Genomic DNA, 18,907 nt, shown 5'->3' on the forward strand with positions numbered 1-18,907 from the left:
TTAGCATTTATATGGGCCTGGTTTCCTTCAAAACTTGATCTTCATAGTGGCTTGTGCAGTTGTGCTTGTGGGTGTACTCTTATTTGATATTTTATTTAACAAACAAAATGTATTTTGTATGAGAAATTACTCTTTATAATCTTCACGTGTCTTTTATCTTAATTTATATAGGTTAGTCTAGTTTTACGGAATACTTGATGTAATACTTATGTAAAAGTCTTTTTATCAATGAATAAAGATGATGTTTTTCCCATTCTAATGCATATTACATTATTTTTCTTCACTTCTCCCCATTTCCTTCATTTCTGGAGTTTTTTTTTCTTCAGTTTCTTAGTAAAAATCAAGGTTCTAAAAAGCGCTAGGCGGTATGCAGGCGGACAGCCACCTCCTAGCGCCTAGACGGTTAGGCGGCCTCCTAGGCGGCGCCTAGGCGGTTTTGAATTATTAAATATTTATTTATTTTTATACATATATTTAAACAATTTTAATGATTAAAATATTTAATAATGTTTAATATTAATTTTAAAAATACTTAAAATAGTCTAAATTCACATAACTTAAATAGAAAGTCCATAAAAAAGTATTTGAAGAAAAGATAAATAATGAAACAAATGTAATAATATTAAATCTCAATTTCTTTCTCTCCAAATTGTTTCCTAACTTATTCAGTATCGGACTCAAACTTAATATTCATATTTCTTTCCTCTTCTTTTGTTGATGAGATGATGAGATTCAATTTTCAGAAAATAGACAGAGTGAGAGCTGCAGCATCTTTTAGTTTTTTTTTTAATGTCAAGTGATGGTTGACCGCCTATGACTAAATATGCCTGATTAGACCGCCTATGACTGAATAGGGCCGCCTATGACTGAATAGGGCTGCCTAGGACCGCCTAGGCGGCTGCTTAATTCACAAAACGCCACAGATGACCGCCGAGGCAAAAAGCGTGGCGGTGGGTGACCTCCTAGCGCCTAGACGCCGCCTAGGCGGTCTAGGCGGCCGCTTTTTAGAACATTGGTAAAAATAAGTGACGGTATTCTACCTAAATAGTGCATAGGTAATAAATAAGAGAATACTAAAGATTCGAGCCATAAAATTTCTCAATTCCAACACAAGGTACTTAATCGATCTAATAAGTACATTAGATCTAATAGAATTATTTTGTTGTATCCAGCCTAATACCAATCCAACCCATTTCACGAATAAAATGTGCCAAATTAACCAACCTACAAAACTACTTGTTACAAAAAAACAACTTGTTATTGCATCGAAACATATAAATGTTAGTTACGGTGGAAAATGAAATAAATCATTTATTGATCAAAAAAAGCTTGGAAAAGTATTATAGATTCTAGAGACTTGATCATCGCTCGTATGTGTTGGATTCTTGGAAATAACATTAAATTTGGATCTTTAATTGGGTTTTCGATTATCCTTTTCTTGAAGTTGTTTTGCCTTTTTTCCTTTCAGGTGATTAATGTGAATGATTATGTTGCTGATTTTATTTGTAATGGTCAAGGGAATGTAGATAAACTCAATGTTATGTTGGATACGGATATTGTAGAGGAGATAACGGTAATTAATATTCCTCTAAATGAATATGAGGATGAATTTGTTTGGAGTCCTGTTCCTAATGGAGTTTTCTCTATGAAATCTACTACTGATATGCAATATGATGTTCCTGCTCATTTGAAGACTTGTCATTTGAAAAGGATTTGGAAACTGAATATTCCCCCTAAGGCTAAAAACTTTGCTTGGCTTCTTATTAGGGGAAGATTGAAAACTCAAGCTTTTCTTGCTTGTTTTATGAATATCGATAACTCATGTGCTCTTTGTGGTTCAAGGATTGAAGACTTGGACCATCTCTTTTGTTCTTGCACCATTTTCTCAGTTGTGCGGAATAACATCAGTCATCTCCCAAAACTTGCCTCTTTTACTACCTTGGAGGATTGGTCCGATGTTATCTTCAACTCAAACCAAAGTCAGATTGTTGAAGATTGTATTCTTCTTTGTTGGTATATCTATAAAGCAAGGAACGACGCTGTTTTCCGATCTATTACCCCTACTTCTCCATCTATTGTCATTTTCCGTTGTTGCTCTAGGTTTGGCCTACTATATTGCCAACAAGAAAGAGAAATTGTGTGCCCTGAAGAATCAACATGCCATTAAGTGGATTTCTCCTGCCCCCAACTGGCTCAAGCTCAACTTCAACGGCTTAGTTTCGTCGGATTATGCTGTTGTTGGTTTTGTTCTTAGAGATCACAATGGTTCTCTGATAGTTTCCAGTGCCCGTAAGCTTGTTTTGAACTTAGTTCCTGAAGCTGAATGTTCTACTTTACGGGATGGTTTGGTTGCGACTTTGTCCACTGATTGTTGTTTTTTGGAAGTTGAGGGATATTATTCCCTCATAATTAGATGTGTCAATGGCTCTTGTGTTGTTCTTTAGAAGCTCAAGTCCTCGGTGAGAGATGTAAAATCGCTCGCGGAGTCGTTTAGTGAGATCTCCTTCAAGCATGTCTTCAGAGAAACAATCTTTTTAGCTAATGTTGTTACTTTTATGAGTCATTCCCACATTATCGATTTAAATAGTCACCAACGAGAAATATCGATCAAAGGATAATATCCCTCTTCAGTAGTCATTTTCACCGGTTGATTATGCCGTGTTGGACAAATTATGCATCTTGCATATGGAGCACACGATCAAGATTTCGTTTTGTATATATAACGCAAGGCAAAGGTAACTTGTGTATTGAGAAATTTGACAACAACAACTTGTTAACGTATTTAGACCTTAACATGACAAATGCGCTAGCTAATTAACATATCTATATCAATTGATGTGTTGGTTAAATGTTACATTTTGGATTTTAACGATGAGTTTCCATCGAAAGCTCTCAAATATTTTGGGGTATAATCAGAGAGAACCCTACCTCTTATTTTGGGGACAAATGAAGGTCGCAGTGATGCTCAACGGATTTGTAAGATGACAAAAACGAAATCCCCACCAATCTATGGTGTCATCATTCTCCAAAATCCAACCAAATCAAAGGCATTTCTTCAATGCATGCTTGCCACGCGTTGTGCCTGAAGCCCTAACGGCAGTTAAACCCTAAGCCCAAAGACCAGACCAAGGAATTTAATAATACCAAAAACAGTACCATTGTGAATATCCACGCGTGTGAAACTAATGGACCCGACTGCACCACCACCGGACCAGTGCGCCACCGGGGACCGTGTCACACCCGCCTCTCCCGACGACCAAACTCTTAGATTTACTCAAAATACTGAAAATTACAAAAAAAATAATAATATATATATATATATATGGGATGAAAGCGAAGAGACAAAAGTTGTTAGTTCAGAAACCTCGGACTTCGAGACTTTGTTTATTATATTTGTCGCAGTTGCTATTCTGACACACATTTCTCTTCCTATCTGCTCCGTCGCGTGTGGCAGTGGACAACCCGACCCGTTTCCTATTTCAAATCTTCCGGTCACTTACCATGATGCTATCATTTTTTTTTTAATTTTCAAAATAAAGTTTAGGTATTTAACTCATCTGCATCAATTCTCGCACAGAAATGACTGTTTTCAGTAGCCCAAACTCTAATTACTTTCTGCAGGCTCCCAATAACAGAAATGACGGTAAAGATTAGGATTTAGCAAGGGGAACGTCTATTTCGCGCCGGGCGCGAAGATTGCCGGATGGAAAATTGAGGTGGCATGTGTTCATTGGCGGGGAGAAAACGGAGGGGCCCACAGTCTGTTTATGGTTGAAAATCCAAAAAATTGGCCAAGGCGCACGTGTGGGAGGGTTAAACGGAAAATTTAATTGGGGTGGGTGAAACAGTAAAGTTGGGCGGTAAGTTGTTTTAATCGATGTTTGTTGAGGTGTGTTGGGGAAGCTAGGGAATTTTTCCTTCAATTACAGTAGAGGAATGCAGATAACAGCGGAGGTCGTCGGGAAAAATACTGTGATTATCGACGTTTTGGAAAGTTTGGTATGTTGATTTATACAGTTCATCCTTAATTTTCGTAGTTCGTTATGGTTTTATGCCATAGATTCTCCTAGATCCAAACCTCGTAGATTTGCGTCGATTATATTGATTTCGTTGGATGCAGGTGTTATATGTCGCATACGATATCAGCGCAGGATGTAGGATATTGGGCTGGGTTGTGAAGTTGTAATGTATCAACGATTCGTATTTTGAAGATTGAAGAGATTGGTAATTGGTAATTCTGGCATTCAAATTCCTTCTGTGTTTTGTACCGTATTTTGTGCTAGTGTTGGAGTTCTTGTGTAGACGTATCTGTGGAAGTGAATGTGCGTGTTATTGTTTTGAAAAATTGTGAATCGATGGGTTTAATGTCTCCCTCAATTGTGTGACATTCCATGTGTTGTGTTATTTATGTAGAATTTCTCTACCAAAGAGTGAGAGAGTGAGGGTTGGGTAATGATATTGTGTTAACACCATGATTTGATACGTGGAATGGTTAATTGATTTGGTATTTATGACTTTGTTGTTGTAAGGTTAGATGGAGTTCTTTGAAGGGCTGGAGAAGGAGATAGATGACGGTGGTTTACGATTCAGCGAGAGATGTTACTCGACTTCGGAGGAATTGCAGTTTGGTGACAGTGTTAATTGCAACGTTGTTGAGGAGGCGAAAAGTGTTGGACATGGTGGTTGTAATGGGAGTGGAATTGGTTTGAATGGAATATATAGCAGTGATGGCAGCGGTGAAAATGAAATTGGTAGGATGGTCCGGGAGTTGATAGACAAACCCGGAGAAGACAATTATTTGGAAGAAGTACGTCCAGATAAACACAACAGCGAGTGGATTAATCATTTGAAAGGGAAGGATTTGACGAAGGTATCTGTATCAGACCTACATAACATTTTATTTAAAAGTGTGGATGAGGCGGAAGAGTTCTATGCTTATTACTCCTTCGTAGTTGGTTTCAGCTGGAAAAGGGGGAGAAGTGAGCGGAAAACCTTAAATGGCGATGAGATACTGTGGAGGAGGTGTTGGTTGTGTTCGAAAGAGCGCATGTACAGGGGGGAACGAAATGGTACTAAGAAAGGTTCAACTTGTGATGACATTACATGTGATGATGCTGACAATGATACGTTCCAGGTATTTGGGAAGAAGAAGAGAAAGGGCATTAAAAGGGGACAAAAATACAGTGGGACAGATTGTAAAGCCCATTTGAACATAAAGTATGATAAAGGCAGTGGAAAGTACGTTGTACTGTCGTTTGAACCCGCTCACAACCATGGACTGGCCGAGGTTCACGAGAGGCATGTGCTGCGGTCGAATAGGTATGTTGATAGGCAGGATATAGAAGAGGTGAAAGCCCTACTGTCGGCTAATGTGTCTATTAGCGGTGCTTTTGATTTTATGGTGAGGGAAATGGGTGGCTCAGCATTTGTAGGATTCAGTCAGAAGGATTTGTATAACGCACTTCAAAGAGAGAAAAGACGAACTGCAGTACTTGGCGATGCTGAAACTGCAATCAATTGGCTGCGTATGAAAGGCGCAGAGGAAGAACACTTTTTCTCTAGATTCTGTAGGGATGAAGAAAGAAGGTTGGCTCGTCTATTCTGGAGGGATCATGTATCTCTAGTGGACTACCGTAATTTTGGCGATGTGTTAGTATTGGACAGCACATACAAAACCAATGTATATGGGATGCCTTTGTTGGTGTTTGTGGGTGCTAACAACCACCGAGCTAGTGTTGTATTTGGATGTGCACTGTTGGCTGATGAGAGGGAAGAAAGTTTTTGCTGGGCCATTCAGACATTCCTACAGTCAATGGAAGGAGTTGATATGCCGAAATCAGTTGTGACTGATGGCGACGAACGATTAATCAATGCCGTAGAGATCCACATTCCAGAAGCCAGACACCGGCTATGTTCATGGCACATTGGCAGAAATGTTACTCAGAATGTGAAGAACGCGGACGTTCAAAAATTGTTGGGGAAGATGATATTTGCATCGTATACTGTTCACGAGTGGGAGGATGCATGGAATACTATGGTCGCGAAATACAATTTGGAGGACAATTCATGGATCAGTTCTCTCTATGGAAGGCGTAAGAAGTGGGCGGAGGCTCATATGAGGTAACTGTGTATTACAAGTTAATTTATCTAAGTTGTAAATAATAATTTATCATTTAGGGCAGTCTGTCTATGAAATGGTGAGCCCAAAAACGTATATTAATGTACAGTAGATCACACATGATACCTTGTTGCATTTGTTAGTATGTTTTATTGCAGCAGGTGGTCTCCCCGTACGTTGTCATTGACAACATACCAAATTTACATAGAATACACTATTTAAACTACTAGTTGCCGTAGATTGGATAGAAGATACCTAATAGTTTCCATGTATAATGGTATATGCGAGGGTAACTACGCTTTTTGTGTACTCTTGTATGCCTGATAGAGTGAAAGTAGTAATGTTAATAATGAGTTGTTTGAGATGAGGCAGAGCCCCCATGTTTTAATTAATGGTGATGGATTTATTATTTTCCTTTACCTTGTTAGTTGTTTGGAAGTTTGATAATAAATCGGTGTTTTTTGAACTTTAGGGGAATCTTCTTTGGAGGGATGTGTAGTACACAACGTTGTGAATCGATGAACCGAGTTGTGAAGCTAAGTGTCGGGAAATACACTACTCTGACTGATTATGTACCTAGACTGTACCATGGTCTTTCTCGACTTAGAGACCGGGTAATTCTTGACAATTACAAGTCGCGAGACCATGCAAGGGATTACCGTACTCAGTTCAAGTCAATGGAGGAACAAGTGTTTAATATCTTCACAGATGATGTATATCTTGTCATCCGTGGGCAGATGAAGTTTGAATCGAGTTTTATTTTTTCACACCGTGTTGATCTGGATGATAGCTGTAGTCATTCATACATAACACAGTACGAAAAAGAGGGAAGGTGCTGGATTGTTTCATCTATCCGTGATAGCACAGATTCGGACAGTACGTACTCTTGTTCATGTAAGTTATTTGAATCTGATGGAATAGCCTGCAGTCACATTTTTTGTGTTCTTAAAAAGCAGAAAGTTACGGATTATCCTAAATCCCTCATTTGTAAGCGATGGACCAAATCAGTGGGCACCAATACAAGCGTCCACACAGCATGTACTGGAAACAGAGATGGATCCGAATCATGTAGGTTTTTAACTCTGATGAGCATTGCGAAGAAAGCCTGCGCAAATTTGGCTAAATCCGACGAAGGTTACGAGAAAGGACTGTGGGATCTAAATAAGCTTACAGAGGAGTCACTGAAGTTTAGAGCTGTCAAAAAGCGAAGGCTGAACACGGGATGTAGCGATAATGTTGTTCTCAACCCTGTGAAAGCGAGAACTAAAGGCATGCATGGGCATACTGTAGAGGGTGGTAATAAAGGTGGAACTTTCAAAGGTAATTGCTGTGGGCATTGCCAAACTCCTGGTCACAATAAAAGAACATGTCCAATGTTACATCCGGAACTGCAAAATGGCAATAGGAAATTAACAATGTCCGGTTCCAAGTCAGCAAACAACGGTCAACAAGGCAACAATGAAGTGGACGAATGTTTTATTCCGAGCGGCACAGGCGAACAGCCAACAGGTAATTTGGGTTATCCTTCTTCATCTGATTTGCTGCCTGATATGTCGGTAGGGGATTCGTTTGCAACCGAGAGGAACATGTTCATAAATCAGGGTTATGATGCAATTGTTGATATGAGCTCCCAGGTATAATAGATATGGCATAAAGCGGTGGGACAGATGGGATAATTAAATTCGTGACAAAAAATTGCTGAAATGGTTATGAACTTGTTTTGTCATCCCTCCCCCTGCCTGGGATCCTTTTGCGTATGATGAATATGATGTCTCCTGGCTCTATAATTGTTGTAATTTATACACATACCTTTATGAACACTGAACTGCCCCTTCCGTGCAATGTACTGCATATATACATTAATGTACTTATGATCGATGTCATTTATTTTGCGTAAGGAACATGGTGAATTCTCCACAGAATTGATGGTCATCCCGACAGTTAAATGGTAGCTAACCTATGTTTAATGTCTCCTTTCGTAATACTCGCTAATAAAGATGTTAACATATGTCTTGTTTGTTTCACAATCTCTATAAGAGTAGAGTTCTATTACATAGGACTTACCGACATATATGAAGCATAATTCAACCTGGGGGACGATAAGCAAGGGATTCAGATAACCAAATATTTCCAACACGGCGGACCAAAATATATTACACTTTTTTTTTGTTCAAGGGCGGTCCATATGAGCATAAACTGTTGCTCTTTAGTAAATGCCTATGTAACGGCACCTCATAGTCAAAAATATACACGAACAACAGTTTTTGCTCAAAAGACTTGATTCAGAGACCCTAATTCAAAAAGTACCAAGCCACTAACGATAACAGTTTTACGAAGGGATGTAAATTGTGTCCAAAAAGACAACCCTTTCGTGACGGTTGAAGTTTGGCCCAACATGTTTTTAACAGTTTGAAGCCGCATAGTCCACAATTCTCCAACATTGTACTATCCACGGACATTCCTACGAGTTGGACTTCTCCCAAAGTGAAAATCTTCCGCCCGCTTCATCACTTCCAAATGAATGCTACTTACGGGCGACTTCATGCATTGCAACAGTATTGTTGATCTATGTTCGTCGGAATCGTACTGCGTAGAACGATTGAGAAATTTACAATGTAATCATACATTTGATGGTTTAACATGTAAGCTGATGTCGTATTTGAAAATATGATAGTTTAATTGGCTGATTTCTTGTACCTGGTTCCACCAAACTGTCCCATAGTACTGCATGTGTTGCATGACATACACAGCGCAGTCGTCCACTCCTCGCTGATCAGGGACATTCGGTGGTATGACTATTTTGAAGTCCTCAAACGGGTGGTAGCAGTATTCACCATCTTCCATTGTCATGTATATTGTGTTTCTTATGTGTTTCAGCTGCAGTTAGAGAAAATAAAACATAACTGTCAATTATTTTTTAAGAACTCTTGTACTTCCTATAATCAGCCGAAGTAATACGACTTTCTTGCTTACCGCATTTCTTGCTGTTGTTTTTGAATCATCATAACTTGTGTAGCCTGGGATACTGTCCCACATTTCAGCAGTTTGTTCCTTAACATTAACTACCAGTAGCCACCAATGCCCTCGACCCTTGTCCACATGGATTGGAATCAAAATCTGAACGGTTTTCGGGTAGACAACAAAAGGCTTGTACCTCAATAAATCGGTGTTAGAAAATTTACATAATTGAAAGAATTTATTGAAGACAATGGAAACCAGTACCTGATTGCAGCTGTCCATGCGTCGATCAAACCTGTGTAGGTTGCAAACACTCCTTGTTTGCTGCATGATATCGAGCTCATCTTCAATACTCTTTGCAACCCGATTGGCCATTGTCTGGACATAGTTAAAACGTAAATGGTATAAACAACTTAAGATTCTAATTTTACAGTTCAGAGTCATACCGCAAAATGTGTGGGAAGGTACCACACATTTCTATTTTGTGCACTAAGAAATTCGGCAAAGAAGTTTATGACCTGGACAGACACAATTACAAGGAATTTAATGTTGGTGCCTGCGTTTAGCGGATGAATTCACGCGAAAGTGTATATAACAAGAGGACTGAAATGAATATGTACGTTGCAACTGAATGGTATTGTCATTTACACAATGCGGTTATGCACTGACGGTGAAACTTACTTCCATGTCCACTCTCAATCCCGGAGCGAGACAGCGAACGTCTCTTCTATGTAAAATTTCCCTGCCTTCACCACACTCCGCCACTCGGCATCTGTATTACAGATACACACCGTTGGCATGTTTGATGGAGAAACAAAATACGGACAGACAAATTGTTAGCTTAATTGTAATGATTCCGCTTACCCGGCTTCCTCATTGGTCTGAACTTTCCCGTACATGTACGCATAGTTGATCAACATGGCATCTGATGTTGGGAGGGGTCTTCTCAGCTTGAAAGGCCCATATTTGAAGCCTAAATCACTAGGCAGAGGGTTATGGACATTTATTGGTACTTTTCTGGCCGCCCGTGCTGCTGCAGCCCGGATGGAAGCTGTGTTATGCATTAACTTCACATGGGACCTTGGAATTTTAGCCCTACTAAACCTTGTTGGCCTCTCTACGGAAGACCTAATATTCGGTTCCGCCGAGTATCCACTCGGACTGCTCGAGGCTTCTGAAATAGGTTGGCAGTTTTTTACAGGCGTTGGACCTCCCTTCTGAGATTCCATCTACAAAGAAAGCCATTATCATGGGGTGAGAAAAAAACCCTTGCTCATTTAAGCAACAAAACATTTTCAATCGTATATACATAACTGTCCATGATTAACGAAAGAAAAATTAAAATACAAATGATATTCCGAGGTTTTCTTACCGAAAGCCGTCTAGCACAATTAGGCTTGTTCTTGTCCTGTGGTGTTTTTTTCATTAGATGTTGTGACCCATCATTAAAGGATGTTCTCACACCACCAGCCACCCCGGTATCTGTTCTCATTTCACGGTTTCCTCCTTCCAATATAGTGGCTGATTTTCTCTTTCTACCTTGGGGAAAACTACTTCCCGGACCAGCCTGTTTAAGTTCTGCCACCACCCTCTTGACGACATCATCCATTTGATTTTCACGTTTTTTTCCCAATTCCCGTACAACTCTTGTTGCCTCACTGCAATCAGGCAAATAATCATTTAGTATTCCTGCAATTTGTGTAAGCATACTGAGAACGGCTGACATTGTCATTTTTGTATCGTATATGTCCTCATGAACTCCCCTCCCCAATCCTATTGCAAAGTTATCTTCACCGTACTCCGCCCAAGAGGCTCTGTTGCTTCCCCGTTCCGGGCCTACAAGAACTAGAGGAGCTCTAAATCCCCCAAGTTTGCTTATACCATTGACAATTTTTTCCACGGCACTATTTTTCCACGCCATTATAGGGGGAACACCTTTATCGACGAAACCGAATCCCTTACTGACCACATCTAGGTATAACAGCTTCAAGAATAACATGCTTCCCGCGACGCAGTCAGTTTCGCCAGCCTTGAACCTGGCCACACCCTGTAAAATTGACTTGATGCAATAAGAGGCCCAATTCTTATTCTTAATATGGTCCGCCATATCCAGACATTCTAGTACTGTGGTGTCGACAACACTGTCATCCCGGGGAGACAATATGGTTGTCAAAGCAAACACTGCGTACGCAATCCGGAACTGCCAATCAGCCTCCGGTCTAGTTTTGATTATATAGATTAGGCCTTCAATTAACAAGTTTCCCCTATCGTCGCAGTAATCCGGTGTGAGTAACCCTGCCCCATACTCTGCAGGGGCATGGATGACCTCCGAGCCTCCATCCCTTATTCCAAGTACTCGGGAGAATTGGGCCGCATCGATCTTGTGTTCCTCATTAAGTATCGTAACAGATTGTTTGTCCACGTCGAGCGATCGAACCATGTATGTCCAAATTGGTTGGCTCAGGTAATCTATGCCTAGCTGCTGGAGACTTCCCATCCCTATCTCTTGAACTTCGTGAACCTTGTGTGCGGGCAAGCCGGATACGACGTTGCAGAACATCAGGGGGTTGCAGTTTGTTTTTGGAGTAATACGTTCCTGCATCCAAAGAAGACAAAGATGTTTTCAGTGTTCAACATGGAATGAAAATCGATCAAATAAATGGCGGGAGGGACTCCATATTTGGTTAATATGTAAAATAATGGAGGCAAACGAGATGGGCCAATATCAAATAAAGGAGACCGGTGGGCCATTCCATCTGGCCCAAACAATCTTGTTCGGTCATCCTCACCTCATGTCTGCAATAACTTGCGTACGATCCAGTCCCCCTGCACCATAAATATTGGTTCAGTGAGCAGAAGCATATTTGGTTGCGTTAATAGTAGGTGAAAATAAAGTCCAGGCCCTCATTTCAATTCTTTAACTCACCTTGGGACTTCAGTGGGTATTGTTCGATCGGCCTCGTAACCCAACGAATCCGTCTGTTCATCCATCTGCGGTTCGACAATGTCAAACCCCATTAGCGACTATTAAGGACATGCGACTATTATGTTAAACCCCCCTGCAACATAAAATTTTTGTATGTAACTATGAGGATATCCTGAAATCGGTCTTTTATATGGAGATGTTGTTGGGAAATATAAGAAAAAAAACTTATTTGTGTAAATATAAGGATTAGGAAGGCACGAAGGTCCTATGTGGGTTTATAATGTGTGGAGCTTTCAGCTCCTACTGTGTGTACAATGTCATCTCCCCTAAACAACAATCAAAGTTGGAGACAGTGACCGAGATTGATGCAATCCTAATGAGCCCCCATCCTAAAACATATGACAGAAGAAAGTTTTCAAGGTCCCCCTAGAGCAAAAGCAAACCGATATTTGAGGTTGATTAGAAACTGCAACCCTTAACCCCCGGCCTCCCTTCAATCGGGTCATTCGAACTGAATCCCCTGCCCTGTCTTTATTTGTTCATATTCAGATTGCCACTCACTTGTCTAACAGTGAAAGAACAAACAAATTGGAATCACACAACAGGCCAAGGACAATAACAACAAGAAGAAAATTGAATCCCGGAAATCGATTCCCTTACCTTTTACTCGCTTTTACCAGTAACTGTACCTGAAAGGCTGAAACACCCAATCTAATTAGATAATAATCTTTTCTGAATATCTTCGTCTTCTTCTCTTACAGGATCTAAACGGATTGAATCGAGTAATGGATTCCAATATTAACACTGACAGCCCTGTAAACACTGGCCTCTTCCTTCATGCGTTTGTTGAACGGAGCTTCAATGACGTTTTAGTCTTCATATCTCCATGACCAGTTGGCAGTGCTCATTAGTTCAGGGTTTAGCAATGCAAACTTCCCAATCACTGAACGGTATGGTTAGTATCATACATCCCAGTGATCCCACCTCCTTTTGTCCCTCTACAGTACCAATTATAATAACTATTTGTTCCCATTCTCCATTACCTCTTCATCCCATCCGTCCACTTGTTTCTACAGTGTTCATTTCCCCCCATCTAAAATGTAGTCCGTACCCACTACCCTGCCATGGAAAAGGTGATGTGACGTGAGTCGGGATGTCTTCGTCGGAGCCATGTCCATTTGCTGAATTCCTATAATTATAGTTGTTGGGTAATGGGGTTCTGGTAGTTCTGCCTCTTTCGGTTGTGTTAACTGAACTGGATGCACTCCCCACTGTGAATTACTCGTATCGTTATGAAATCTGGTTACACCAATATTAAATAACGGCCTCCCTTTCAGTGGCCTTTCCAACCTCTGTACTAGGATATAGTTGTCCATCTTCACACTCTGTTATGGCCCAATCATTTTCCTTGTTATGGTCGATTGAAGGAATTAATCAACAATTAAACAACGCATCCTTAAGCATAATAGTTTTTACACTTCAACAAAATAAACAACTCTGCCCCCATATGCTAAGCATGTGTAAATATGATTGTAATTTTTTTCTGGTAACAATTCCTAAAAATAAAACAATATTCTTAGTAAACAACAAAATAGTAAATCACATTTTTATAAATGAACAAAAAATTAATTGCATTAATTTTAATTACATAATATACTAAAGAAGGCAATGTTTACATCAACGTTTTGAAACACACAATGATTATTTATGTCATGTAAATAAATAAATTAGAAACAATATTTGTTTATGCTAAGACAAAGAAAGAGTTTGTCGATGATAGTTTATGTGTATCATTCTACTACGAGTTCTTCTGTATAATAGTTTATGCATGTAAGTCGACCTCCTACGCTAATTGTTTTCATGTCAATACATGGCATCCCTAAATACATATAGGGAAAAAAGTTGAGGAACCCGGGCTTCATTTAGATATATATAATCAACTTCGTTATTTTATAATAACCCATATTCAATTACCGTTTCCTTTTTCATGATCGGAACTACTGAGTTTTTGTATATGGCCCAATGAAAAAAACGCCACACACACTGAATCTTCTCTCTCTCTTTCTCTCCTTTCTCCTTTCTCTTTATACTCAACACATACAGTCTGTCTATAGAACCCAATAGCGCTGGCACATTTTTGTTCGATATGTTCATTATGATCCCTAACTTCATTCTTTTGCTCCATTTTGCTCCGCGGTGAGGCTTCATCTTACACGACCTTTGTTGTCGGTCCCAGACGCCTCTTGCGACCAAGGTTAGATATTCCCTTAGTGAGAGGTAAACATATACAAATATTGTACTTCTTCAACATTGTCCACCCACGGCCCACGTTATGGCTAACACCTTTGTATCATGGCTTGTATCATGTAGAATAGAATAGGATCCTTCGGTCTTCGGTTCCGGACTATAGGGTTGGCAACGTGAGAATGGCCCATGTACGGCTATTTGCTTGTCCTCTCTAGCGTCGTAACACGTTATCATGTTGGGCTCGAATCTTTCTGTCATGATACCACAATCTTGTTAAAAACCGACATTGCCCTTACAATAGTTCATGCCAATAATTCATGAACGGTAACTGGATATTGCCGGTCGGACTCTAGATCCATATTAACCAATGACGTGTGTTCTATATATTAAACTAGACCATCTTCCCACTTTTACAAAACAATATGTCCGGGCAATGAACAAATGGAGACAAGTACTCCGCCACATTCGGTGAAACTATAGACTACAGCCATATCCATCTTGTTGAGGTTCACAATACATCTACCAGCCTTGTACCGGATACATTGAAATCGCAGGCAATTCGAGGTATGTGTGGGTGGTTTTATCCGCCCGTTTTTACCTATTGAACTACTCATTTCATGCATCCGTTGATTTATGTAATAATCTAATTATCCCATCATCATGGGTGTAGTGTTGTTATATGAAATTTCTGGTTGTCTGAAAATCCTCTATGGTCACAAGGAATGGGATTTGCATACTACGTTGTTTGGGTGGGGAAAAAACCAGGAATATATTGTACTTGGGTCGATTGCAAAAAAAACATTGAAGGGTTTAATGGTCGTTCTGTCTACAAGGGATATCATTGTTTGAGCGGGGCAGTCGAAGCAATCCGACGACCACCCCCCCATGCAGTGGGCGTCTCACCCCCAACTTGGCCGTTTCATTTTCCACCTGAGGCTGCTCTATTGTTATCCGGATGCATGGAATTGACAGCGGACGACACAACGTCTCCTTCATCGTCCACAGTTAAAGCAACGTACGAGGGTAATGGAAAAAAGTTGACTCTCGAGGGGAAGGCCGATGACATTTCAAAACTTCTCTGCCGGCTACAGTTATGAATTATAAATGTCAACAACATTTAACTACAAAAAAACAACTCCAGCGATCCAGCGATGTACAACGATTCATATGTTGTATTCCCACCTTGTTAGTTGACACAATTCTATTAATCATGTATTTTCAATTATATTTTGTTCAATCCATGTAGTGTATAAATGGTCTGTTAGGTACGAAGGTGAATATTACGTTACTCAATGATTAAATCGAATAACATTTAACAATTTTTTCGTACAAGGAAAACAAGTTCAAAGAATGTGATAAATCGAACAAGATTTTTTTTTAAAATTTGGACAAAATATTTTCCTCCCTTATCAGGTGGTAATATAATATTATAATACATACCGGCATAATGAAAAAAAAAATGGAAACACTGTGACTAGTTGAATAAAAACTTATTTTGTTCAACTAAGGTGACGGTCAAAATGTCTCCGTCTTCATAACCACTTGCATCGTTAAACCCACTGCCCTCGGTTATTAGGCACATTGTGTTCATCGAAGGCACTACTTGTAAGAGGTGCTACTGACGGTCCTTGGAGAGCATTTATGTCCTCCGGTCAATAATGTGTTCCCTCAATAATGCTATTGTTAGACATGTCACCCGGACACAGTCACCAACCCTCATCACAGTAAGTCTGTGACCATGATTCCCATCAAGTTTCAATATTCCCACATATCACAAGATGAATCTTATTTTCACGCTTCATGTATCAGTGATTAGACAAGTGATACACAGACTGATGTTTTATTTCAAAGGCAACTGATTCGAAAAGACAAATCAAAGCCCCTGACATGAATACATACTTTTGTCTTTTCCCCGGATTCTCCGCCATTAACCCGATGTGATTTTCAGCCTAGAATCTTCTGATACGTGGGAAAATTAAGGACGAAGTAGAATTCTTCTCTGTTTCTATATATTATGTTGGGAAATGTCACGCTCCCAAGTTATTATGTCCCACTTGTTTATACAACTTAATCTAAAATCAAATATTAAAAAAAATTACATATTGTTTGGGTTCATAAGCGGAAACACTAATTACACTAACAAACTTTAGAAAGGGTCAAAAGTTTCAAAATAAAATGAATCTCATTAATATCAATCAATTCGCGATATGAAAGAAAATTAAAATGATAAATAAATAAAACAACACAAGGTTAAATAAAAAATTAATATGAAATATACAATACCACGCGGACTAAATCAGAACTGGTAATAAGGTAAGAATGGTGGTCGTCGGGACGAGGAATGAAAATATTGCGGACAATTGTAGACGAGTGGGAGAAGGTTATTTGTGTGATTTTCGTCGGCGGATGTAAATATACATATGTATATATATATATATATAAATGTGTTTATATAACTGATTGCCTGAATAACAAAAATTTATCTTTCATTCAATTAAAACACAATCACTCGCTACATGTTACCCCACTGAAAAAAGCATGTGGCAGAAAATTCATCGGTATTAAAAAAACACACTATATAAATAAGTACAACCCCGTCAAATACGTGGGAGATATACAATCAAAAAATATATGTGGGACATAATCTTTTGTTTATTTGAAGGGGAATAACTTCGCATGAAATGTGGTAATTCTTCGCTAACCAATGACTTTTGCTTTCACGTGTCTATATACGGTCATTCTGACATTGTCATTCTAGTAAAGGGATTATTCCATTATATAAATTAATCCCTTGATGGTTGAAGTAAGGATGGCATCATAGATATAAATTATGCCATTTACGTTTTGTAACAACACAAAGTAAGTATTTACTACGTATAAAAAAAGAAACATTTATAGTTACGCTCGATATTATTTAATTATTATAAGAAATTAGAATAAAAACCAGTTCAAATACTAAAAAAACACTTCATTATGTTAACATGAGCACAACGATGTATTACAACATTTGTACTTGAAACACATATGACCTGCCTTAGGAATAGCTTCTAAAGTTCTTGACTATGTTACCAAAATGAAAAGGCCTGAGTCATTTCTACAGCACAATGCATGGTGAAATTGGGAGTTTATTGTGAAGCAAGCATAGTCACGAACTGCCGTTAGAACTCCGTCAACGGGGAATTTTAGTAATACTAAAAGTCAACGGCCCGACAACCTTCATTTCAAATCTATCACCCTTCTTTATGTTGTACGTTTGCTTGAATTCTCCCCAACCATTCCCAAATCTCGCACTAGTGCCGTTCCGAAAAGTGGTGACGCAGAACGGTACCCCGTCAACTCCGACAATGGTGATTTCTCCGTTCGCCCTTCTGATATGACGCACAAAGAACTCTTTTGGAATGGTCTGGAAAATAAACTCAAATTTAATTTGACAACACATCGATTTTATAATATATGAACATAATTTATGCAACGTTTATTGTGACACACTTCATTAGGGGTTAATACGTATAAATATAGAGGAAAACCAATGACAAATACGAACCCCATCAACTCGGTTAACAACTCTTCCCAACCTAATTCAACACATTACTGACATAACATGCATATATCATTTACTTCCATTAATTACTAGTAATACTTCAATCAGGCAGTTCGGGCTTTCGAATACAAAGGCAACTATTTTCTAGACACGTAACGTACCGGGATGCTGTTTGAATGTCTCGGAATTGCCATGATGCATGAATCCAACGGTCCGCCCTGCACATTGTGGAAGGCGATGTCTGTAGCCGCATACTCCAATTCAACGTGTTCCCCGGCCTCTTCTTTCACTTCTTCCTCACCACCGTCTTCGTCACTTGATATGGTGATAGGGGAAATTGGGAGTCCACTGCTTGTGCCCGCACGAGAGGTAGTCTGAAGCTCTTCGTTCTTCAACACCTCGACATGCAATTTAAGGTGACCAGTATGATACCACATGACTGTCTCACCTTCCTGCATGGCTGTTTCTTGCACAAATGATTTCCATCCCGGTCCAAATTTGAAATGTGAACCATCTCTAATTACGAACAGTGTGAAATTTCTACCTTCAACTCGTCCCCCGGTGACAGTAACAAACCCACAAATATAGGAGTCATCTGTCTTCATACTGCATTTAAAACAACGCGCCAAGTCTCTAGGTATTGCCTAGAAAATCAACCACAACTTAATTAACTGATATGTCTGTAATGTTTATGATGTGGTACAACAAACACATACAATTGACAGTATTATTACTGGGTATTATGCGTCATTACACGTGTGTGGTTTTAAAGATAATTTCTAATCGGTTATATGTTGAGAAAATACCCATTCTCTTCTCATGTAACTGCTGTGGACAACCTCGGAGTAAACCGGAACATGCACGTAAGTCATGGTTCACTAAATGAGAGAAAAGAAGATGTATCCCTACAAAAAATGGTTTACAACAGGTCATTACAGCTAAACGTAAATTGCAACATGAAACATATGTTATCAGCGTCCCCTCCCAAATGCGGACAGTTAGACATTCATACCCACCATTGACATCCATGTGTTTTAGTGCAATCACACTGTTTTCATGCACCTTCATTTTGATGTAAATAACATAAAAGAAACGTAATGAGAGTGCGATATTTGTA

General features: G+C 39.3%; 1 protein-coding gene across 1 annotated transcript; it reads left to right on the plus strand.

Annotated features, from left to right (window-relative positions):
• The first annotated feature begins 4,534 nt into the window (after positions 1-4,534).
• Positions 4,535-7,758, plus strand: LOC126784091 (protein FAR1-RELATED SEQUENCE 5-like). The gene is made up of 2 exons (XM_050509588.1): positions 4,535-6,120; positions 6,591-7,758. The coding sequence occupies exons 1-2, from the start codon at positions 4,535-4,537 to the stop codon at positions 7,756-7,758; spliced, it is 2,754 nt and encodes a 917-aa protein (XP_050365545.1).
• Positions 7,759-18,907: the final 11,149 nt, after the last annotated feature.

The sequence above is a fragment of the Argentina anserina genome, chromosome 2 (genome assembly GCF_933775445.1).
Source record: "Argentina anserina chromosome 2, drPotAnse1.1, whole genome shotgun sequence".
NCBI classification, from domain to species: Eukaryota; Viridiplantae; Streptophyta; class Magnoliopsida; order Rosales; family Rosaceae; genus Argentina; species Argentina anserina.